Source organism: Colius striatus, chromosome Z (assembly GCF_028858725.1).
Source record: "Colius striatus isolate bColStr4 chromosome Z, bColStr4.1.hap1, whole genome shotgun sequence".
Classification (NCBI taxonomy): Eukaryota; Metazoa; Chordata; class Aves; order Coliiformes; family Coliidae; genus Colius; species Colius striatus.
This window is the reverse complement of record NC_084790.1, coordinates 87867211-87892502: the sequence shown is the minus strand read 5'-3', so window position 1 is coordinate 87892502 and position 25292 is coordinate 87867211. Positions and strand designations below refer to the sequence as shown.

General features: G+C 45.2%; 1 protein-coding gene across 2 annotated transcripts; it reads left to right on the top strand.

Moving 5' to 3' along the window:
• The first annotated feature begins 692 nt into the window (after window positions 1-692).
• Window positions 693-21504, top strand: TXNL1 (thioredoxin like 1). Of its 2 annotated transcripts, none has more exons than XM_062018581.1 (8): window positions 693-884; window positions 2913-3009; window positions 4653-4826; window positions 10399-10521; window positions 10877-10946; window positions 12101-12273; window positions 14509-14613; window positions 21330-21504. In XM_062018581.1, the coding sequence occupies exons 1-8, from the start codon at window positions 787-789 to the stop codon at window positions 21357-21359; spliced, it is 870 nt and encodes a 289-aa protein (XP_061874565.1). In that variant the 5' UTR covers window positions 693-786; the 3' UTR covers window positions 21360-21504. The 2 variants fall into 2 exon arrangements, with proteins under 2 accessions (XP_061874565.1, XP_061874564.1); XM_062018580.1 differs by lacking the exon at window positions 21330-21504 and adding an exon at window positions 20785-21320.
• The last annotated feature ends 3788 nt before the right edge of the window (window positions 21505-25292 follow it).

Sequence of the window (25292 nt, the reverse complement as noted above, 5' to 3'; positions counted from 1 at the left end):
GTAAGGTTAACTAGAGTTTTAAGTCTCAGGACTACGGGGAATGGGTGATAATATACAAAAACTAGACATCCCCTGGGGGGATCGTAGGCGCCTCGAGAAGTTGTAAACCTTGGAGTAGCTAATCAGTGGGGAAACGAGGGAGGGAACTTGCAGCCAGGATAGGGAATAAAAAGCCAAATGTTGTACCTGTCAGGTGTGCCTACTAACTAGGACACCGCTCTTGCAAGAACGCTTAATAAAAGTGCTTCCCTGCAGAGTGTGACCCGAGACTTTAGCGAGAAAGCTTGTTTTGTTTCTCACATCACCACTTCTCAATTTCTGCTTTTGTCACTCAAGCCAGCACAACCGGCGTGCTCAGTATAGCTCTGATTCGTACGCAATCTCCCTTTTACCAAGCAGCCTCGCTTATCCTGCTTGTGCAAAGTTCACACCAAGGGGTCTTTCCTTCCTGCCTTTCTTCGTGTCCCACCGACGCAAAGGCGGTCAGTTTCATGTGTCAGGGGTGTCCGTCCCTCCGTGGCGCGGCCGCCATTCCCTGCCCCTAACTAAAATGGCCGACGGCCCCGCAGCGGCGTCATCTTTTCTCTCGCTGCCCTCTCCCTAAATGGCGGCTCCTCCGCTCCGCCCTCCGAATGTCCGCGCGGCGGTGGCGGGGCCGCGCCGTGCGGGCCGCGCCTGCGCCCTGGGCCGAGCGGTGCATGCCGGGCGGCCCTTTCGCGCCGTGACGCTGCAGATAGCAGGCCGGCGCCGCCGCTCCTGCCGCCGCTGCCCCTGCGCCCCGGGAGGATGGTGGGCGTCAAAGTGATCGCGAACGACACGGAGTTTCAGCCCGAGCTCGGCGCCGCTGGATCGCGCTTGGCCGTGGTGAAGTTCACCATGCGAGGGTGAGTGAGGGAGGGCGGGACACGGGCTCCCGCCTGAGCTGGCGGCGGGTGAGGCGTCCCGAGGCGGCCGCGGGCTCCCGCGCTGCCGCTGCCCTCAGGCGCTTCCCTCAGCCCCGCCGGGGCAGCGGAGAGCGGGAGCAGGGCCCGACCCAGCGCTGCTGTGGAGCTCTGGAGGCTCCTGGGGAGCAAGGGAACGTCGGGGGATTTTTGAGGTGTTTTTATGCGGTTTATTTTGAGGTGAGGTTTCAGACCCGAGTTGTGCAGGCACTGACGGAACGCTGTGTCGTTTTGGTCACCAGCCAGCTGGTGCGGGCAAGGGCTGCGTGCTAACTGTTGTTTTTAGGATTAGTGACACTCCCTGTCTGTAGCGTGTGAATATACTCACGGAGTCAGAATGGTCAAATCGCAAGTTTAGGGAGTTAGATTCACTTTCTTTTTGCAGCCGAACCAGCTTCTCCTCCTGAACCTGTCATTTTGCAGGTGCTCTGAACAGATCAGAGTCCTGTGTCCAGCTGTGGGCTCCCCAGCTGCAGAGGGACAGGGAACTGCTGCAGAGAGGCCAGTGCAGGGCCAGCAAGATGCTCAGGGCACTGGAGCATCTTCCTTGTGAGGAAAGGCTGCGGGAACTGGGGCTGTTCAGTCTGGAGGAGACTGAGGGGGAGCTCATTAGTACTTAAAAGTGTTTGAAAGGTGTTTGTCAGGAGGTTGGGGCAGCACTTTTTTATCTGTTGTATCCAGTGACAGGACAAGGGGTGATGGGATGAAGCTGGAACACAAACAGTTCCATTGAAACATCAGGACAAACCGTTTCAGTGTTTGAGTGAGGGAGCCCTGGCCCAGGCTGCCCAGGGAGGGTGTGGAGGCTCCTTCTTGGGAGGTTTCCAACCCCACCTGGACACGTTCCTGTGTGACCTGACCTAGGTGGGAGCTGCTTCTGCAGGGGATTGGACTGGATGAACTCTAAAGGTCTCTTCCAACCCCCGCCATTCTGTGATCAAGGTCTTCAGCTCCGATTGCAGGTCAGGAAGCCAGTGTTGGAACAGAGAGCACAGACAACCCAGTTCATCGGGTTCCAGTTAGGTTAATAGCTGGATGTCTCATCGTGTAAATATCTGAGTTTGCTTTACTGCGCTGCTGTGGGTCTGTGCTCTCTGTGAAGAGAGGCTAGGAAAGGTGGAGCAGATCTTGTCTGTGCCGTGTCACACACAGCAGTACCCGCTGGCAGATTCAGGCTGGCTCAGCCTCCTGGTTTAGGTACAGCCTACGTTGATATACCATTGGAGGGACTTTCTGCTGGGGGTTTTTCCTAACTCACTTTTGAACTACTGCTTACACCGTGCGATAAGCTGTGAGGATATTCCTTCGCAGGAATAGTTGCGTCTGTACAGTTTGTATGTGCAGAGGTGTAGTAAGGAACAGCTACACCTCTTTTAGCACAGGTGACAGTTAAGTCAGCAGCATTCAAGTCTCTTCTCCAAGGTGGTTACAGTTGCAGTGAGGTTTACTGTAGTAAGACTTTTATGATTCCTGCTAAAGTTTTGATACATTACTGTGAAGTATTTCAAGTTGTGTGTAGGTTTGACTGTGGATACTGTTATGTCACAGGAGATAATGCGGAGTGCTACAAGTAGTTTTCTGTCAAGGGTGGGGGTTTTTGCTGTTTCAGGAAAAGCAGGTAACTCTTTGCCCTCCCTTTTGTCACTGTATTTAGCAGGACTTTGGCTTGTGACAAAAGATGGTGGAGCTAAACCCATTAGATGGGAAATATTAAGTTAGTATTAATTAATAGGTAACGCTAATCATGTGACATTGAAGCTGTCTGAGGAAGTGGGAATTAACACTTATATGTTTCTAAATGTCATTCTTAATTGTATCACCAGGATTGCTTACCATCTGTCAGCCAGGTAGGAAGGTTATTTTTACGTGTACCAAGGATATTGGTGAGAACTCGAATGTGCTAATTGTATTGGGGGCAGGCTTTCTGCAAGAAAATAGTAGGTGAAGTTAAACTCTCTTCTGTCTGCACAGGTGTGGCCCTTGTTTAAGAATAGCCCCAGCTTTCAATGCTCTGAGCAACAAATACCCCCAGGCAACTTTTTTGGAAGTAGATGTGCATCAATGCCAGGTTGGTATTCCAAAACATATTTTCAGTTGTAAGAGAAAAAGGAGATATTGTGTGAATGGGAAATGTGAAGAACGATTCTCTGCCCTTGTGACACCGCATCTTGAATGTTGTGTTTAGTTCTGTGCCTCTCAGTTCAGAAGGACAGGGAGCTGCTGGAGAGAGTTCAGTGCAGGGACACAGAGATGATAAAGGGAGCGAAGCATCTGCCTTGTGATGAAAGGCTGAGGGAGCTGGGGCTCTGCAGCTTGGAGAAGAGACTGAGGGGTGACCTCATTCATGTTACAAACCCATCAAGGGTGAGTGTGAGGAGGCTGGAGCCAGGCTGTGCTCAGTGATGGCCAATGATAGGACAAGGGGCAATGGGGACAAGCTGGAACAGAAGAGGTTCCAAAGCAACACAAGGAGAAACTTGTTCCCTGTTGAGGTGAGGGAGCACTGGCAGGGGCTGCCCAGATGGGCTGTGGAGGCTCCTTCTCTGGAGACATTCAACCCCAGCTGGAAGAGTTCCTGTGTGCCCTGCTCTAGGTGGTGCTGCTCTGGCAGGGGGTTGCACTGGATGATCTCTAAAGGTCGCAGAATCATAGAATGGTAGGGGTTGGAAGGGACCTTTAGAGATCGTCTAGTCTAACCCCCCTGCAGAAGCAGGACCCTTCCAAACCTTAAGATTCTGTGATTCTGTGGCAACTGTGCAGACAGGATATTAAAAGTACCGTCCCATGGCTCTGCACCTGTTTGGTGAATCACAAATAGCCATGTTTTGCAATTCTCCAAAGCCAAGAATGCATAAAGATAGGAACAAACAGTGCTTTTGTTTAGAAGACATTCTTGCAGTTGTCACTGTGATGTCCTTCACTTAAGCAGTGTGCAGGCAGTCTAACAGTCCCTGCTGCTTGCACTGATTAAATAATGCTATTAAATGTAGCCGTTAGCACCAGTATGAACTAAAGAGAATCTTGCTACATTATGAGGGTGATCATGCAGCAGAATTAAAAATGCAATGAAATGGTATTGTTAGTGGACTAGATTCCTCTCAAGTACTACTCGACTGTTAAAAACAGACAACAGTGTTGCAGGTGAGCTGTTGATTGACTTAACAGTTGTTAAAAAAATTAACAATGGTATGTTGAAAGAAGTATCTTGAATTACTACAAGTTATAATGGGAAAAGGTGAACATCAGAGTGGTAACAATGTTTGCAGATGGGAATACAGATGGAAATGGAGTGGAATTCACCTGCAGCAGCAGGCTGCAGCTCCTGGGTGTGCACGAATGTGACTTGGAAGAGGATGGAATGCTGGTGTAAAGAAAGCTGCTAAAATAAAAGGGTCAAATTAAGCTGTCTTCAACTTTCGAGAGCAAATGAGTAATATATTTGTGGTGTACCAAACAAGTCAAGTCCACTGAAAGCATGACCAAACATGTAAATAAGGTTTGGAGGATCTGAAGGATATAAGTGATCTTAACATTGTTGTCTGAATTAAAGCTGTTTATGCATCAGCAAATCTTCGTGGCGATGTTTAAGATGAGGTGGCTTGGTTGTTAATGTCTACAGTGTACATCACTACAGGGGTGAAGCAAGCTGGTGTTTTGGTCTAATGTTGGTAATACTCTGTCAGGTAACACTAACTGATTTATGCATTGCAGGGAACAGCTGCTACCAATAATATATCAGCAACACCAACGTTTCTTTTTTTCCGAAACAAAGTGCGAATCGACCAGTATCAGGGAGCAGATGCTGCGGGTTTAGAAGAAAAAATCAAACAGCACCTGGAGAACGATCCTGGAAACAGTGAAGATACAGACATCCCAAAAGGATATGTATGCAACTCTTATCTTAAGATAATGCTTTCTACTGTTCATGTAACTTAAACACTTAAGACCTGTTGCTTTCTAAACAGACTCTTTAAGTCAATACTGCTTTGGGCAAAGCACAGATTCCCTGTGGCTTTTTGGTGATCACTTATCTGGGTTTCCTTTCACAGACAAAATTTGAAAACTAACATGATGAAACTGTAAAATGCTTTAAGAAACATCTCCAGACATAGCCTTGAGTCATTACAGTGATCAGTTTAGTGTTTTATGATGTCCATTTTGCTGCAGCTGCCTGTTCTGCTTCTTTCTTTCTCCCAGACATCCCAATCTGTCTTCACAAAGTGTTTTCTTTAAGGTCTAAAAGTGTCAACAGGAAAAGACATTGTTAGATTGTCAAAAATGCTGAGAAGCTGCTCTAGTTATAGAATCATAGAATGGCTTCAGCTGGCAGAGACCTTTCAGCTCATGGACTGCAGCCTCTGTCCCAGCCCTATCAGCCACCAGCCCATTGCCCTCAGGGCAACACCCACCCAGCTCTGAAACCCCTCTAGGGACTATGACCCCAGCACCTCCCTGGGCAGCCCCTTCCAATGCCTGACAGCCCTGGTAGCAAGGAAACTCCTCCTCACATCCAGCCTGAACCTCCCCTGGTGACACTTGAGGCAGTTTCCTCTTGTTACATTGCTTCTCACTGGGGAGAGCAGACCAACCCCACCTGGCTACAGCTTCCTTTCAGGTAATTGTAGAGAGTGAGGAGTTCTCCCCTGAGCCTTCATTTCTCCAGGCTAAACAGCCCCAGGTCACTCAGCCCTTTCTCATCTGAGGCATGCTCCAAAGGTTGTTGTGGCCCAAGGGCAGACCCCAGCACTTTGCCTTATTGACACTCATGGTGTTGGCTTTGGCCCAGCCATCCAACCTATCTAGATCTCTCTGTAGAGCTTACTACCTTTAAGTATACCACTTCCACCCAGCTTGATGTCATCTACAAACTTGCTAAGGATGCACTCAATCCCTTCGTCCCGATCATTAATAAACATGTTAAACAGGAGTGGCCCCAACACAGAGCCCTGGGGGACACCATGTGTGAGAGCAGCTGGATTTAACTCAGTTGACCATAACTTGTTGGACCCAACCATCTACACAGTTTTCACCCAGGAATGTGTCTGCTCATCCAAGCCAAGAACAGACAATTTCTCTTAAGAGAACACTGTGGGAAACTGTGTCAGATGCCTTACTAAAGTCAGGGTAGACAACATCCACAGCCTTTCCTTCAAGCCAACAAGCAAGTCACCTTGTCTTAGAAGGAGATCAGGTTTGTTGAACAGGACCTGCCCTTCATAAACCCATGCTGACTGAGCCTGAGCAGCTGATTGTCTTGCCTGTGCTGCAGAATAGAACTGGGGATGATCTGATCCATCAGCTTCTTGGGTGCTGAAGTCAAATTCCCAGGCCTGTAATTTCCTGGGCCATCCTTCCAACCTTTCTTCTATATATGTGTTATATTGACTGACTTCCTATTAGATGGGATCTCCCCAGTCAGCCAGAGCTGCTGGTAAATGATGGACAGTGGCTGGGTGAGCACCCCTGCCAGTATGTAGCCCATCTGGCCCCGTAGATTTGTGAGCATTAGGGTGGCTCACTCACATGGAGCTGCTGGTGGCTCTCAGCCCTGCCGTGGCCCTGCATGGGTTGCAGGGGTACAGCCTGTGTTCTCACTACAGCTTGCAGAGGGGTCTCTGGTCTGGTGCTGCTTCTTCCTTCTCTGACTATGGGGTCCACGTGGTCGCCTCCATCTCGTATCACTCTGACACCTCCTGCCAGCACTTCAAATTCCCATCCCTAAATAGTGCTGGCAGAGGCGCCAGATTGGCCCAGCTGGGCCGAGGGTGGGTGTGAGCCCAGGAGCTGGGGGAGAGTCCAAAAACTCTTTACTGGGTCTGCACTGCAACCCGCTCCCCCTGGTACCAAGCAAAAGCTGCTCCTTGCTAAACCATGACAAGGATGTTTTGCTTCTTGCCCCTGTCTCTTCCTTGAGAGGCTGCCTTTCCCCAGTGAAAATGCTGCTATAACTAAAGACTGAGGCAAAGAAGGCACTAAGCACCTCAGCCTTATCCTCATCTTTTAATGTCAAATTTCCTTCTGGATCTAATGGGGGATGGAGACTGTCCCTGCTCTTTCTTTTATAGGAACTTTTCTTAGTACCCTTTACCTTTAAAGCCAGTTTGACTTCTAGCTGGGAAAACTTCTAGTTGTCCCTTGGGGAATTCTCTGTTGGTTTTGTGGTAGTAGCATTATTTGGGGTTTTCCTTTTTCCTTCTTACTCCCTGCTCTTTCTTTGATCCTCTTTATTTCCTCTCCTAAAGATAAAAAAAGAGGGACAGATTCTGTTGCTGAAGGAATTAACCTTTATAACAGTTCAGCTCCATCTTCCTCTCTAGCGGCTTGCTCTGAAAATAGGATGCCTTATAGAGGATATCTTTAGATAAACAGTATCTCATGCTGTCTTTCCTTTTGCCTCGTGGCTAATGTTTGCAGAAATGGATGGTGCTATAAAGTGTTCTCTTTTGATCTCATCCTGCCTGTAAAAGAATGACAAGGATATAAAAAGACATAAAGGAAAAAATGTCCCAGGAATGCTTAGAGAAGGTTCTTGTATGCTCTGCAGACCAAGCACAGAATTACTGCTTGCTGAGCTTGTGTTCAGTGTAATGCTTAAGGCACATCATTTTGCTCTTTAGGGATATGGTTTAGTGATGGGCTTGGCAGTGTGAGGTGAGGGGTTGGACTTGGTTTTATCAGAACTTCGACTTCTATCAGGACTTGAACTTTCTTTTATCAGAAAGGTAACAACTGGTATTCACCAACAGATTTGTTTGTGATTGCATGGCTTGCCCATGTCTTCTAGGTTAAATCAAAACTTCATAGGGAGATGACTTGAATTTGTGGCCAGAACTTCAGTGAGGGAGTGATCCTCCTGGAAATACTGGCGAGTTCAGGACATGCTTCTCAGCAAGTTCTGTCTGTTTTCATGTTAACTTCAAGGCAGTTGTGCGCTGCAGATCATAAGCCTGTCTGACAGCTGCACCACTAAACACGTGTAAATGAGAGCTCTAATGTGACAAAACACTTCCCTAGAACTGTCCTCCTAGGTGGTGTTCTCCAAGCAATCCTTGGTGTAGTATTACTCCTTAAATGCAATTGCCTGTTCTACCACAAGCACAAGCACAGTTAGTTGGGTGGTATGTTACATCTCCCCTATGTTGCGTGTCGGTTCAGTGCTTAGCTGGCTGCTGTGGTGTGCACTTTACTTCGCATTAACAAATCTAATGCTTTAAGCTGAGCTGCCCTGAGTGTTTGGAACACAAAATCACGTTGTTCACTGCAAGCACAGTGTTTTTTGAGGTTAAATGTTTGAAATTCATAGCTAGCTGTATCCGACCAGGCGAATGTAAGCAGGATGCAAATCCAGCTGAGTATTTCTTGTTCGAAGAAACTGAGGACACAGGTCACTTGAGTTTGTAGCAGTTCAACTACTGGCTAACTCCTCTGTGGAGCTGCACTTCACTTTGTGTGTGAATGTTTACATTTATAATTGTGAAAGCCTCTGGATCTGTGGGGATGGGAGAAGACAAAGGTTCAGCTTGTTAGCTTTGGAGCCCTAAACACACTGCAGATCACTTACGGAACAGGTTCAAGTCTGCTTAGTTAGATTGATTTGAGATGAACACACCATCTTCTATGAAGAGTTAACCCCGTAGGAGGTAGTGTCTTACTGCTATGAATCAAGTCCTTGGTGTGTTCGAGGCTGTGTGAACCAAGCAGCAATTCCCTTTGACCTGTAAGTGCTACAGGCTGAAATGCTGCTTTGGGACACACTCGACACAAACTGTTGATGCCAGGAAAGCACCAATATTCTCTTATGAGCTGTGCATTCCTTCTCTTTTTGTAACCTTCTCTCTAAAGTGAAGCCTTCCTTTGGGTGTTGGGAGGGGGGTAGGTATTCTTTGCTCTGAGTGACACGGTTGCAAGATCTGAGGGATGTGTCATGGAGAATGAGTTGTATTCTCCCAGCAGCCTATTTTCAGATTCTCTTGGTACCCCAAATCTCTATCCTGAGTTGTGGTATGCAATAATTTTCAAGCCAGTGTGCTTTCCTATTTAATAGTGGTATATTATTCTATGGGAGCTAGTACATGCCTTTAAGAAGGGTATTTTGGGTTGTCATCCTAAAAGTTCCTTTAATTTCTTATGCCTAGACTGGTTGTACACTGATCTTGCATCTGTATTGTTATGATATGAGATACTAGTACTCAGTGTTCAGGCCTTAAGGTGTTAAATACTTCATTTTTAGCCTGGATTATTGTGCTTCTATTGGACTTGGGTTACTTCAGTTGCAGGCAAAAAATTAGGGTTATCTGGGAATTGGTACAGATTATTCTGCTGCTGCAGTAGTACCATGGTTTAAATGGCTTGGAGCACAGGTAGCAGTCTGTTGTCATCTGTGAATGCATGCAGACTCTTTGCAACAGAGCTGAGCAATAAACCAAACTGTTTCATGGTGAGTAGCATAGCTTCTGTTTTCTGTTAATGTGTGTTTTCTCCATAGAAAGGAAAAGGCAAAGGTTTCATAAAGTTGATTTGTATACACTACTGAAAAATGTAACATAATACCAGCTGGGCATATGAAGCCTGGTGAGAACTTTGAGGGGACTGGTGAGAAGCCTGGTGAGAACTTTCAGGGGACTGGAACATCTTTCATATGAAGAAAGGCTGCAGGAACTGGGACTGTTTAGTCTGGAGGAGACTGAGGGGAGATCTTGTTAACATTTATAAATATCTCACTGGGTGGGTGTCAGGAGGTTGGGACAGCCCTTTTTTCTGTTGTATCTAGCAACAGGAAAAGGGGTGATGGGATGAAGTTGGAACACAAAAAGTTCCACTTAAACGTTAAGAAAACACTATTTCAGTGTTTGAGTGAGGGAGCCCTGGCCCAGGCTGCTCAGGGAGGGTGTGGAGGCTCCTTCCTTGGAGGGCTTCAAGACCCACCTGGACACGTTCCTGTGTGAGCTGATCTAGGTGGGAGCTGCTTCTGCAGGGGGTTGAACTGGATGAGCTCTAAAGGTCCCTTCCAACCCCACCATGCTGTGATTCTATGAGCTATAGTAGTGGTCTTTTAGTTTCTTGTGTGATACATGGTATATGTTGAGGGAAGCTTGTTTCAGTTACTGTTTCTATTAAGTTGATATAGCTCCAGTCTAATGTCAATTTGCCTGTGTTGTGATTTGACTTCTTTATCAAAAGTCTTACCTGAATACTCACCCTGTGCCCATTTTCTTGTTGTCAGCATGTTCTGGGTGTACAGGACTTTGGACTGAGGGGAAGGATGTCATTCAGTCATGAACAGGAGTACACTAGTATTCATAACTCTTATTTGTAATGTCTTTTGATATAAACCCCTGAGGTTTTCTGTGTGTCTTGTTACTTTAATCTGTTGAAGGAAGAGTTTAATTCATTGCAGTGCTTACTAATCCCAGATGACTGATGGTGCACTCAGTGATGCGCCTGCCTTTACTTACAGATGGATTTGATGCCATTCATCAATAAAGCTGGCTGTGAATGTCTTAATGAGAGTGATGAGCATGGATTTGATAATTGTTTACGTAAAGACTCTACCTACTTGGAATCAGACTGTGATGAGCAGGTACAGTAGATGCCTTTAAATGAAATGTTTTCATTGATGCTCTGATCTAAGCATTTGCTTTCTGTGGTAACGGTAGGGTAAATAAGAGTGGGAGATGGAAGTAGCATGTAAACAAAATTAGTATAGAAAGGTGGATGTAGTATTCCCAGTTTAACATCCCTTTGTGTATGGGAACAAAATCGAGGCAGAACAGCATTTGCTGGTGGTTTAAAGTGACAGACCAGTGCATGTGCAGAATTCAGGGAAGGCTGGTACTTAATTTTATTTCAAAGCTCAGCCTCAGTTAGTTATGGTGTTATGTTTGCATCTAAGAATTAAGAAAATGGTCTTTAACAGCAACAATTTTTCTCCACAGCTGCTTATTACTGTAGCTTTTAGTCAACCTGTCAAGCTTTATTCTATGAAGCTTCAGGGACCAGATAATGGTGAGTAAAGTGTCTGTTTAATTGCCTCTTTGAAACCAAAACTTTGTCCTGGTTTAGCTGAATTTTCTAAGAATGACAGTGTTGTCCCTGAAACTTTTTACCTTCTGAGAATCCCACAGCAGCTTCAGTAAATGTGGTGTTAAAGAATTACCTAACTGTCTATTCATTTCTGATTGGCCTTGTGTGTGGGTATTTAGAGTGATGCAAATGTAAGCGTTGCAAAGTTTGATTTGCTGCAAAGAGAAAGGTAGGTTTAATTCAAGAGTTCATGTGACAGTTACTGAAAGGTAGAGCTGAGTTTTTATGGTAGCTCAGTTTACATATATTCCCCTCTGCTCTGGTGAGGCCTCATCTGGAGTCCCGTGTCCAGTTGTGGGCTCCCCAGCTGCAGAGGGACAGGGAACTACTGCAGAGAGGCCAGTGCAGGGCCAGCAAGATGCTCAGGGCACTGGAGCATCTCCCTTGTGAGCAAAGGCTGCAGGACCTGGGGCTGTTTAATCTGGAGAAGAGGAGACTGAGGGGGGATCTCATTAATATTGAGAAATATCTCACTGGTGGGTGTCAGGAGGTTGGGGCAGCACTTTTTTTCTGTTATATCCAGTGACAGGACAAGGGGTGATGGGATGAAGCTGGAACACAAACAGTCCAATTGAAACATCAGGACAAACTGTTTCAGTGAGGGAGCCCTGGCCCAGGCTGCCCAGGGAGGGTGTGGAGGCTCCTTCCTTGGAGGGCTTCAAGACCCACCTGGACACGTTGCTGTGTGACTTGATGTAAGTGAACCTGCTTCTGCAGGGGGGTTGGACTGGATGGTGTCTAAAGGTCCCTTCCAACCCCACCATTCTGTGATTATAAAATTACATCAAGTGTTCAGGTGTGTTATGACACAGCAAAACTATTCTTTTTAGACCTTGTTATTGGAAAGTTTTTTTGGTGGAATTGTGTCTGTTCTGAAGTGTAGAAGAGTAGCACAACTTCGGATGTCCTTCAGTATCCAAGGTGGTGATTTAGGCCTGACAGATGAAATACTGCAACTGCAGAAGCTCGTGACTTCCTTGAGCAGTGTCTAGAGGCTGTGATAAGCTTGTGTTTCTCAAGCAGTGTTTTGAAAAGATACTTGAACAACAGAGTACTCCTTCTGTATCTTAACACAGGGCAAGGTCCAAAGTACATAAAAATCTTTATCAACCTTCCCCGATCTATGGATTTTGAAGAAGCAGAAAGGAGTGAGCCAACTCAAGCCTTGGAGCTCACACCAGATGATATTAAGGAAGATGGTGTTGTCCAGCTTCGCTATGTAAAATTTCAGAATGTTAACAGTGTAACTGTAAGTAAAGTTTCTGTTCTGAGGTCTGTGCAGGCTGAAAGCTTCACAGGCTTTTAAAGCACTGTGTGTGTTTGTTGGTCTCATTGCTGTTTCTCTAAGTGTCTCTCTGCTGGCTGTTTACTGTATGTGTGTGCTAAAAGTATTTCAGGAATTGGAGGTGAGATAAGGCCACGTGTGTGCAATGTCTGGTTTGACCTGAGACATAAGGTTGGCTTTCATCTCTGCATGAGTTACTGTGCTGTTTAACACAACTGGCACCTTGAAAGGCATCTTGTCTTCCTTTGAAGAGCTGTGGAGACAAGGAATCCACTCTGTCAGTCATCTGATGGCAGAAATGACAGGTTTCTCCTAGTATCAAGTGAACTACTTGTAATGTCTTTAAACTCGGTACCTGCTCTCTGTGAGGATTTTTAAATGCTGTAATCAAATCACCTTTGTCTTTTAATGAGTTTTCTAATTCCCTTGCTTAAAGAGACTTTCCACAGATTTCACAGAATTTTTTTACTTTTAAATGCAGGTGCAATTTCTCCTTTTCCATTTGAAGAACACAGATTCTAGTGCAGTATGTGGGATGACTAAATCGATGCTGGAATTGCCTTATGTTTGACATCATCCTGGTGTACTGCACTGGTGCTCTTTCCTGAAGTATTGGGTTGAACTGTTTTTCCAGTATGGCTGCTGGATTCTTTTCCATGACAATGCCTTTTGTGGCCTGAATTATGCCTTTGCAGGTGTATAGACTTACAGTTGATTGAATTAAACTATACTTTAGGGGGCTGGCCACAGAAATCACCATCTGATTATGAGTTACAGGTGACTCCAAGATATTGCTCCACCCTCAGTCTTTTCATTACAAAGGTTTCTAGTAGATTTCTAAATGACTATTTGTGGACCAGTCAGCTACTTCTGTGTTTAGCACTGTTTGACTAACAGTTATTTTAAGGGTAATGGGAGGTAAAGCTAAGTGACTCCTTTTTATGTCTATTAATTCTGTTTCTATGGAGTTTCTTTTGCAACCAACTTTATCCTCCCCCACTGATGTGGAGATGGGTCACATGGTCTACAAAGTTGTGCTAACAAGCACAAGTTATGTATTCTTTAATAAAATCCCGTGTCAGCTTCAGACAGGATGATGTGCAAACACTAGGCAAATGATAAGGTGATTAAATAGATGTTCTGCTTGTTCGCACTTTTTGCATGCAGGCACTGCAGTAGCACTCCCCAGGCTTCCTAGCTAAACCTGGATTCTGTGTTTTAGGCTTCCTAAAGTGAGATGGCCAGTCATCCACCACCTGGCTTTTGGGTTCAGGTGATGAAATTCTTGGTTTCTTATACAGTCCTGTGGATAAAAGTCTTGCACTTGGTTCCTAATGAACTGGGGGAGGCAAGGTTGTGATAGACACATATTGTCTTGCTTTTCTGTTGTGTGTAATCAGAAATACTTAATGTTTCCATGTTGGTGTTGGCAAGTTCACACTTTACATATAAAGCACTGCTAGGCTGGTTAGTTTTAACTTACCTGGTTTATTAATCCTTTACCCTGTAGTTTCTAATCCATGTAACATCTATTGCTGTTTTCCCTCATTTGTTGTGTAATTCTCTTCTAAGGTCTCCATGCTCACAGTTAAGTGTGGAAACATCCACCAGACAACCTCGTTGCTCTTCTAAGTCCTGAGTTCCTTACTAACACTGTGTCACACAAATAAAGTTGTTCTTTCATTTGTTTGCTTTTTTAAGTGTAGTAGTTCTGGCAATAGTTCCTTAATCCATGCCTCAAAAGAAGCTTGCTATTTGTTTGAAACCCCCAAATCTAATATTCGTGCTGTAAAGCACATAGTCAGGCGAGGTGAAGTAATAAAGTACCCAGGAGTAGTCTGAGGGTCTTCAACAACAACAATTAAATTGATGTTTCACTTCGCTTGAAGTCAGGTTTCAGTGAGAAGTAGATTGTGGTGTCTTCAGTCCTGTTATTGCTTGCTGAATGTGGTCTCGGGTCAGAAGTGGAAGCTAGCAAAGTCCAAGCTGTGTGTTTTTTAACAAACTACCAGGAAAATTACAGCATTCAGTATACTCATAATTTAAAGTGAGAGGACAGGAACTTCTCTGAAGGGTACAGAGGCCTTTTTAAGTGGGGAAGGTGTTAATTTGGTGAGCTCAAAAATCATGGGCACCTGTGGTTATGTGTTAATTCGGGGATGGACAGTTTACCTCCACTCTTGTGTTCTTTTCCTTTAGTTGTTTGTCCAGTCCAATCATGGTGATGAAGAGACAACAAGAATTACGTACTTCACATTTATTGGAACTCCAGTCCAAGCAACAAATATGAATGACTTCAAGCGAGTGAGTCCTCTTTCTTAAAAGCACTTTTGAGTGTTTTAAACCTACTGGAAAGTGAGTTGATGGAACAAATACACTTGGCTGTTACTACAGTTCCACAAGTTACCCAAAAGAAGATCTGTAGCTTTGTCTTACAGATACTTGGTCTTGCTTTACAAGATGTTGTTGTCAGCTGTGTAAAAATAACTGGTAATAATGCATATATGAAACCTTGGAGGGCTGTCAGGTTACACAGACTATAGACAGTGCTGGGCTGTTTCAACAGTTGTGGGATTCATGTCTGTGTTTTGGAACTTGCTTTCTGATGGTGTTTAGGAAGCAGAGAAGCAATTGCACGTACCGTTTCAAGACCCCTTGTGGCTGACGTGCCTTGTACTGTGAAGGGTTTTTATTCACTGGACAGCAAAAAGGTTGAGATCTGAAAACTATTTGGTCACAAGGTGTCTGTTACTGAAATACCTGCTTTCTGAAGAGTTAATGGAGAAGCAAACATCCTGTTACAGTGTGACTTTAGACACAGCAGTGCTGAACAAGACACTCTCAGTTCTTGATTTCCTTGTTTTTGAGAATGTGAAATGGGTTTGAAAGGACCGAAACTTTAAAACTACTTGGAACTTTATAAAAAACATAATACCTTTTATTAAAATGGCTTTAAAACTTGTTGGCCTCTGTGAAAGGGCAAATACTGCTGTAACATGTGCCTACAAACTACCGTGTAGGTGACCAGTAACATGGAAAGCACCGCAGAGTTTGTTACGCATAACCTGTAACTTCAGAAGGCTAAAAACACTAATGCTCACCAACATGACACAAACATGGAACTTGTAATGTCAGACCTTGATCTTAACATAATATCTTTGCAGTTAATAAGTTAATCAATAGAAGTTTAACAGGTTTTGCTGCCTTTCAGTGCAATGAGTTGTGCAACTACTCTTTTAACACAATCTACAGTGCTTTCTGGTGGTGGTGTGAGGGGAGTGGGACTCTGGGTGTGTGACCTTGGTCTCACTTTCAGTTCTCTATAAATCAGTTTTGCTTTCAGAAGTACTCAGTTTGTTTTCAACAAGTGCACTTTTGAAGTCTTTGTGATAGCTGAAGTAGCAAGTCACCTTTTTTTTTTTTTAGCTGATAATCCTGATTGAGGTGCACTTGGTGAAGCAATTGCATTGTTTTGCAGAATGTTAGACAGGTTTGGTTCCCACTGAGCCTGCAACATGTGTGTCCCCTTTGGTATTTGAAGCTGCAAGGACAAAATGTTAGTTTGGTGGGCACAGAACTGGGGTACTGCCTTAGCCTGAGTCTGATTGCTGTAATTGATTGAGCTCCAGCTGGCATTTGTGTGGGTTTTGTAATTCACATCTGCCCTCACCCAGCCCTAGAAAGCCATCACAGACAGTGCCTCAGCGCTCTCCTGTGGTTGGAGGGAGTTTCATAGAATCACAGAATGGTGGGGGTTGGAAGGGACCTTTAGAGATCATCCAGTCCAACCCCCATGCCAAAGCAGGTCCATCTAGATCAGGTCACACAGGAACGTGCCCAGGCAGGTTTTGAAGACCTCCAGAGGAGACTTCACACCCTTCCTCCACAGATCTCCTGGTTCCAGATGTAGTGTGGATGCTTGGAAGCTGCTGTATGGCCTGGGAAATACTATGGCAGTTACCAGTTTTGGTTTCCCTGATGTTTACCGGTGGCTATCTTGACAACACCAAGGCGTGTGCCTTTGTGTGTTGTGAGACCTGTCAACACAGGAGAGAGGGAGGGTTGCAGACCTGCCTGACACAAAAACAGCCCTGTGGGATGTGCATGGTGCTGGGCCCCTCAGGGTGCAGGTGACCTTAAGGGAAGGAGCAGGCCTTACTATGTTATGAAGTGGGTAATGCTCTCTCCATTCAGACACTCTTCGACATGGTATGTAGTATCCCTGTTTTGCTTCCTGAACATGTAGTTCTAATCTTAGACTGTTAAAATATTTCATTATAACAAATGGGAAGTGTAGTCTGGCAGAGCTGCAGTGCTCTTAGGAGTTTCAGCAGTTTTATTTCCTCTCTTCCAGTGATCCTGTCAGTTATGAAACCTTAATATAGCGTTGGGCATTAATTATATTTAGGTCTGTAGGTTAACTGGGAAACATCATTTTTCTTTTCATCTCCTTTGAGTAGTTACCCACACTGCTCCTCACTGCTTTCATCTGTGTAACTCCCTCAGCTACAGTACCTACTGTTCAAAATTATCTTCTCACATGATAGAAACAGTATTGTGATGCAGCTGATGAGTTGGGGGGAATGCTTTCTTTCCTTGAGTTTGAGCAGCGCTTGTAAGAATCTATTGGATATCTTAACTTCAAAAGCTTGTATGAAGAAATGGACACAAATGTCCAGTCATGATTGTGTGATCACTTTGCTGCTCAACTGGTTGGTTGTATGCATGTTGAGTTTCAAAGCACAAAGTAAAACCAACACGGTAGTTTGAGTGACTTCTGCTAAGGGTATTTTGCTTCCCAGTTGGAAAGGGGTGGGATCTGAATGCATGCTTTTAGTTACAGCAGCTTACCAGCACCAGTTGGTTTTTGGGGTGAATAGCTGCAGGTCCCTTGGCCTCCAGATGGTTGAGGAAAACTCAGGTTTGCTCATGTGGTGCTTTGCTAACAGCAGCAGGGCTGGAAGAATAACGGACCCTTCTTGGCCAGGGACCCTCAGTTAATGTGTTTAGCATCAATGAGACATTGCTTCTAGTACTTAAACTATCACAGAGTGCTGAAGTTCCATCTACTCTGAAAAAGAAGTACTAAGCAGGTGTAGCTATGTCATCCCTTCATTAGGGGTTTTGGCCTCAAGTTAGTTTCAGATTGGTTGGATCACAGAACAGCCCAGGTGAGAAGAGCCCTCAGGAGGTCACCTGAACCAGCCTTGCATGGGAAAGGGAGCGCAGATGAGATTAGCTAGCACCCTGTCCAACTGCATCTTGAAAACCTCCAGCAATGGGAACTCCACCACATCCCTGCAGAGGTTATTCCAGGGATTGGTTGGTCTCACCGTAAAAGAAATGATTCCACTTTCCTGCACACAGATGGTGTTGCTGGATGGAGGGGGTGGAGTTGTATAAGCTGCTTTCAAACTTCTTGTAATTTGTTGTGTGTATTCTGCACCTTGTTTTTTATGCTCTGTGGAGAAGGGAAGTCTTCAAAGTGATGGAGAAGGGTGGCACCAAGGAAAAGAACTGTGCTCAGAACTGGGTTAAACCCAGAGAGTAGTGGCGGGGGAAGCTGGTCCTTGCCCTGTTTAAATGAAGAGGCCCTCAACAGCAGATAACTAGGATGAATATTCCCTTCCTGTTAACTGTTTAACATATTCTGAAATGCTTTTGGAAAAGCTTGATTTACAGGGGAGGGGTGTGTGTGTGTTTATAAAAACACTGGAAGTGTTGAGGCTGCTGTTTCTTGGCCACACAGGGTCTGACGAGGCATAACTGGTCACACAAACTCCTGCGGTGGCTGCATCTGAGTTGTAGTAGATTGTGTTTGAGATTTGCTTCTGATGCTCGAAGGGACTCAGTTAGGCTTTGGGCAGACAGCTGAAGGTACAGGTTCTGTGGGTTCTTTACATCTTGATTGATAGCTTGGTATTTAGGCAGGTTGCTGCGAATCTTCTGGTGAGCCTGCAAACATGCCTTTGTTTTCGGAAGCGCATGGAACTGGTGATGTCCACCATCGTTCTTCTTCATTTCTGGTATTGACTGCTGCAGAGTTGTGAGAGTGGTAGATGAGCATTGACAGATTGTGGGATGTTTTGTTTGGGGTTCTCTTCGTCCCCTTTTGAATGAAGTCTTCCTTTCTACTCAGAACTGCTTATTTGCACTATGCTGCTGCTTTCGTTTTTCTGGTAACATTTTGTTTGTTTGTTTTTCAGCTTAACTTCCCATTTCTAAAGAACTAAAAAGGCAGAAGAAATTAAAAAGTAATAATAAGATTGAAGTGGTCTTGCGCTACTCCCTTCCTTGCTCCCTCTGCTCATCTAGCATCTCTTTCACCCCTTCCACAATCTCAGCACTGATGCAAGAGTCGCCTTCTCTGCACCGCCAGGAAAAGCCTTCTCTACCTTCTGGCTCATCAACTCATCTTTCCCCTCTGCTCCCTGCTCCAAATCTTGCCTAAACACTTCTCTCCCCTCTCAGTCTTACCAAACTTCTGTCCCACTGTTACCCTGAACTTGACATTTTGAAGTTATCCCCTGTCACTGAGTTGTGAGCCCGAAGTGGATTTTGTGAAGCTGTTTGAGACGCAGCTTGTGAAATGCTCTACCAGGGCCTGACTTTTTTTAATATCCTAGTGTAGCATTAGTGTTCTTCTCTGTTGTGACCCTTCAGTAAGAAGTAGGCAAGCCACAACTGGCTGCAAAGTACTGTTCTTTATTGTCCCTCTAATGGCACTGGGCTGCTGCTCAGGAAGACACAGTGAGGAGATGGTGAGTGTGTACATGTGTGTGGCCTCGTTAGGGGTCTCCGACAGCATCCTACTAATTTTGCTTGCTCGGCCTCTTTATATGTCTTTGAAACAAACCAACCCAACTCTGCTCCAGAAAGTTCAGTCATAAATTGTCTCCAGCCCTAGTCTTGGTAATGAACTATGGAGTTGTTTTGAGTTTTGGTCAATCAGACTTGGACTGATGCTTAGGACTGCTCCAAACCCGGCACCTCTGGTGTGGGAGTCGCGGGCTGGAGCTGCTGCCTGGGGGTGCAGGACATGGCAGCTGCTCTGAGGGGAAGGGAAATGGATCTGCTTCTAAGGATAAAGCCAGTTGTTTGGTTGAAGTTTAAGTAGCCCGTTTCAGTTTGGTGTGGGATGGTCAGAAAATGGGTTTCTTTGACCTGTGATGACAAATTGTCCAAATCAGTGTGATTGGTTTTCACAGATAATACACATGGGCGAGTTGTCACTTTCTGCCTCAGACTGGTATACCAATACTTTTCATGGATGTTCCACACTTGCTAACACCTAATCTTTAATCTTTTAATCTCATAACTGTGGTTTTTTTTCTTCTTTCTTTTTTCCTTGTTTGTTTTTTTTTCCTGTGGAGGGTTTTTGAGTTGTTTCTTAATCAGTGTGTGAACACAGTTTGTTGCTTTGGAAACCCACAAAGAATAAACACTGCTTCTTGACAAGTTTAACTGTATTTTTTTTTTTTTTAACTTAATTAATTTGATCTTAATGCAAGTGATTGGGCTTCTGGTTTTGGTTGTTTTTTCTTTTTTTCCTTTCCTCATGTTCTCAGGTTGGACTTTTCCCGACCTTAAACATTAGGGTTCGATTTACAGCTCGGTGAAATGTTCCTGATCGGGGGTTCCTTGGGGGTGAAACTGGTCTTCAAACAAAGTGAAAATGGTCTAAATGTCAAATACTTTGTGACAGTGATAACTCAGATGAGCAAAAGCATTTGGATAGTGACTATTTATCTCTGTGGAAGTCTGACAAGAAATGAAGACAGAGGCAGGATTGGGATGGATCCTTCCAGGGGGTCCGTCAGACTTTCCCAGTTCATGGCTGTGGGTGTTTAGAATGTTTTTGTTTTGTTCTCCCCCAGTTCTGTGTTTCACCAAGGACTGAGTGAATCTTGTGCACTACCACTTCACTCTGACATAGTTACCACATTAGCTACAGCAGCCAGTCGCTTAGAATACAGGAAAAGTTCTGCTCCACTGTCACTGTGACTCTGAGTAGGAATGGGAAACTCTGTGCTCCTTTCGTGTCATCTTGAAATCTCTGTTCATGTGAGTTCTGACAGCACCTTGTCAGCTCTAAGTGCTGCTCTCGGGCTAGATGGAGACAAGTTGGGTATTGGTGCCTTGCCCATGGTCCCTCTTGCAGTTTCAAGTCTGAAACTTGAAGACTTGATTTGTCTTCTTTTTCCTTAGGCTTATAAAGGGGTATTTTTGCCAAGCAGCAGGAGGGGTTTTGTTCTAGTGCAAGAGCACTAGAATTATGTCTGAATCTGTTCAGGAAGGTGACTAAAGATGGCATCGTTTTCTGCTCTCAGGATTTTGTGTTCAGGTACCTGAATGCAAGGTGCTGAGCTCACTGTGACCACCCTTTGGGGTGCTGCTGTCAGCTCCCAAACCAGTGTCTGGTGGCAGTGGTGATCCATGCAGAAAAGGGAAGCACTAATCTGACTTTGGTTCCAGGTGCAGTTTGCAGAGTTGGACATTGGAAGGAGACTTGGTAAGGAATAAGGTTCCAATAAGGAGTAACTGAAAATCAGGTGACTTCCAGGTTTCTTTATAGGTTCGAGCTGCACTGTAAGGTAAATGCTCTCAATGAGCTACACAGCAAGGAAATGGCAGGGGAAATGGGCAGACTTGTGTGTGAGCACCCCGTATGTGTCTCCTCACTGTATCTGATGCCGTGTGCTAAGGTTGAGTGCTTGGCATATAACACCTGTTTTGAAGTGTGGTCTGTTCTGCTGCAGTTACTGTCTTCTAACTTCTCAAAGTGAGACTGCTGCTTTGCTGTCTGTATGAGTGCTAAAGACAAGGCTTCTTGTGTCTGGCATCCCTCTTCACCTTTTGGAGGGGCTTGCAGCTGCTGCAGTAATGCATGAGTAAATGCATTCACCGAGTTGGAAGTTCAGTTGCACTTGTTTATTTTTGAGACTTACTTTTAAAAACACGTGGCAGGACGTTCTTGGTTAAGTATTACTTCTGGGTTCTTTTTTTCTCTCCTCTTACAGGTAGTTGGCAAAAAAGGAGAGAGCCACTAGGACGCAGAAGATACTGGAAGGCCTTACTGCAGTCACAGAGATCTCCACTTTTATCTGCAGCTCCTGGATAATTGCTTGACCGTAACCAGAGACTGTCAGTCTGTTTCATTTAATGCCATTACCAATAAACCATTGCTTTTGTTGAGATGGAGTTTCCCCAGTGTGTTTCTGTTGTAATCCTCGCCCATGTATTTGTAAATAAAATTCGTTACTTTTGCCAAGCTGAGCTTTGTTATTCTGGTAACTCTGCCTCCTCTTCCTTTGTTCCACTTAAACTTCAGGACTCGACTGGCTTATCTTTAGAAACAGAAGACACGAGCAGCTCACGTTTGTGCAGAGGGTTTGAAGTGCCAGATGTAAGTAAAACCTCAGTGGCCTGCAGAGGCTAACAGCAAAATCCGAGCTGCTTTGCTCTGTGAGCGAAAACAGGATGGTTCTTCTCACCAACTACAGGCTTCCTCCTGTGTGGGGAAACTTCCCTTTCCCTCCCTACCTCAGAAAGCAGAGGTCGAGGAAGCATTTTTGTAGCTACCCTCCCTTTAGCTTGCAGGTTTGCCTGAGCTGCTGGGAGCTGTTGGTCACGCAGAGCTCCCGCGCCGCGTGGAAGTGGTGTCGGTGGTTCCAGCGTGGTTACGAGGTGCTGACCTCGTTTCCCAGGCAGAGCAGCGAGCTGTGCAGCATGCAGGGAGATGGCTGTGCACCCCACCTGGATGCAAATTCCTCTTTTATTGGGTGTTTTTCCTCTCTCTGGATCTTGATAAGGAAATGTTTACTGCAAATATTAATTTTACATCTTAATTGGAATTCCTTCACTACTTTGGTAAATTTTCTTGGAAGTGTGCCCTAAGTAATTTTAATAAATTGGGCATTGATCAGCACCATATACAGAGAGCACTGTATAAATTCCCAGTAAAACTTGCTAAGTGTTTTAATTGGCATAATTAATTTCTTTGTAAAGTTAAATTTGTTACGTTTCTAATTACCATAAATCCCACTAAGGCTTAAATCCTGCCCTAATTGGCATTCCTCCCTTGCACACAGTAGGGTGGTTCTCTTCTGGCTTGGCACACTCCGATGTTAATACCAAGTCAACTTGCTGTGAGCAGATACTTGCTCCAAACAGAGAGCTGGGGATTGTCTGGAGGAACCTTTCCGAGAGGCAGGGTTTGTTTAGCCCCGCTGTCTCCCTGTGTTCTCCCCAGGTACCTGTCTGCTGGTGTGACATCCACGGCGTGCGCTGGTGGCTCGGGTTCTTTCGTACCTCCTTCATGCTGTGCTTCCCTGGAGGGTGTAAGGTACGTGAGTCGCTGTATATAGAATATAAATCATTTTTAAACAGAACTGAAGACAATGTGAATAACTGTTGATCGTTTTGCACACTAATTACTTTTCTGGTCCTTGTTTAAGTGCCTCATGTTAAGTATTGCTTAGCTCACAGTATTTATACCTGAGAGATCTGATAACCTAGTGGGTTCCCATCTTTAAAAGAGTAGTCAAATGTATGTTGTTTATGAGACTCTTCTGCAGTGTCTGTGGTTGCATGACATCTACCTTCCACAGTGATACTGTCTGCACAGACCTAAACAGAGGTAACTGTCACATATTTCACTTCATGGAAGATTGGGTAGAGTTTTGCATGAGGAGCTGAGCATCCCAAAGGTGATATGTTTGATGCAGTGCTGTCGTTTAAGGGACGCAGCCTGTTGGTGTGTTCCTGGGTGCAGGTGGGTCCCCCAGGATGGATCCTGCAGGATGTGTGCTGGCTTGCCCTGAGGCTTTTGAGGTTTGTTCTTAATGGGAAAGTCACACCGAGGAGTTGATCTTATTTAGAACTGAGTAGGAGCCCTAAATGGGGACCATAATGCTGCCTGTCCAAATAACAGCTATTGTAATGGAAACAGGTGGCTAGTCCAAGCTGTGGATGGCTAACACTCACTGTTCTTGGGTTAAATCAGTTCCCTCCTCAGTTGGCTACTTTCAAGTACCCTGAGGCCGATGTTTGTTTGGGATAGGTGGGTGAAAGAAGCTGTTGCGGTGTTCAGAAGCCTTTCCGAGGCAAGGGACACAAATGGGCAGCAATTATTGATGTGCTTTGATGCACGTGGAGGGTCTGGCCCATCTTTGACACCAGTCCTGTCCCTTCATCCTTCTCCAGCTGTCCCACCCATTGCTGCTTTGTTTTTAGCAAAGGTTCATCTGTTGAATTTCCAGTGAAAATCTGTGGGTGCACACGTGGTTTATAGCAAATGTCCTAGTTCCACTAGTAGCCTTAACAACAGCTTTAGTTGGAACCTTCCTTCAGGGCTGCCAAGCTGGTTGTGAGGTTTACTCAAGTGTCTTTATATGCCAAAAGGCTCCTTGGTCATGGGCTTCCCCAGGACTGAGTGTCAGGCTGGGGACTGCAGACCAGAATCAATCCACAGTGCAACACCTTAATTAGGGTATTGGCATGGACAGTGTTCCTGTGTGGACACGGGGAGAAGGCTGAGAAGCAGGACTTGAATTGCCAGTTGATACTGTATGCTGGGAGCCTTTGGTGTGGGCTCATCTCATCTTCACCCTCTGCATTCCTTGTGTATGGACCTTAATAAGCATATGTTACCAGAGAGCTGCTGGACTTCATCTAGAGAGAGCAAGCACAGCACTGGGGAAGCTGTTTTCCTGTTGATAGTCCTCAGTGTTATTTCTTGTGAGAGTTTGAGGTATTAGGAGATGAATCTCTACATATCATCTGGCTTCTAAATTGGTGGGGAAAGAGAAGTAGTAATGACAGTGGGAAACTGTAGCGTGGAAAACGTGTTTGTGGTCAAGGAGGTGCTTCTTTAATCTGCCTGATTCCTTCAAAACACCTCATGTCCTTCTTCTGTCTTCCTCTCTGGTAGCTTAACGTGCTTGTAAGGTGGTGTAGGCAGGAGGAGATGTAATGCAACACATCCTGCTAAAATCCGGTGAGGAGGAAATCGAGAATGTGGTCAGAGGTGACACAGAAGCAGCAACGCAAAGACCCCTCCTCTGCTCGTTTTCCTCAGGTCAGCTCTTCCTAGCAGCGCTTCTGTACGTGTGGCTGACATGGGCTTGGCCTGGGGCACATGTCCTGGGCTGGTTAAATCCTGCGAAGGGGGAAATAGCCGTGTGGAACTGGCAGAGCTGCTTTTGTTGATGTGGGGATTTTTTTAGGCATAGTGTTCAAAATACTCTGTATGTGCAAGGAGTGTCAGAAATAATGAGAGAAGACATCCCATCTCCACAGCTTCACCTGCAGCAAACTGGGCTTTTGAAGAAGTTAGAGGGTTGTCTCTTTCTGTAACAAGCAGTTTGTAACTGGACTTGGAGTTTTAGTGATATGCCAATGGAATACTTGGCCACTGACTCAAACATCAGCCCTTTGCATAACACAGAAGTCACTTGTGTTAGGCAACGTGAGTGTTTATGACTGGGTTTAATCCCTAGCCTACTTAGCGTGCACTCAAGTGCATTCTGTGTATCTTAACCACACACTCTCAGGTTTCTTAAAGGTTTGACTCTGATCCCAACTCTGTCTCTTCCTGGGGCTGAAACTTTGATGGGTTTTTTCTACTTGGGTGTTTCTTAACAAAGCGTCTTCCTTCATGCCGTGCATTTTCACTGAAAATAAAGTGACTGTTCTGTCTGTAATTCTCAAAACAGGACTCTTAGAGTTCAGGAGAGTGCTCTCCTGCAAAGGCCGTTTGGAACATACCAGCATGCGCGATTTCTGTAGCCTTTAATGACAAGATGACTGAGTTGGTACCGAATCTCCAGTACAGTTCCCTTAAAGAACGGTGCAAGGTGTAAACACTGAGTGGTGGAATAAGGTTTCTTCTTTTGGAGTGAGTGAGAGGGTACATTTACGTTGTGTCAACACCCAGGGGATGCACTGCTGCTCCTCTGCCTCTCTCTGCCTTGCTGCCACCT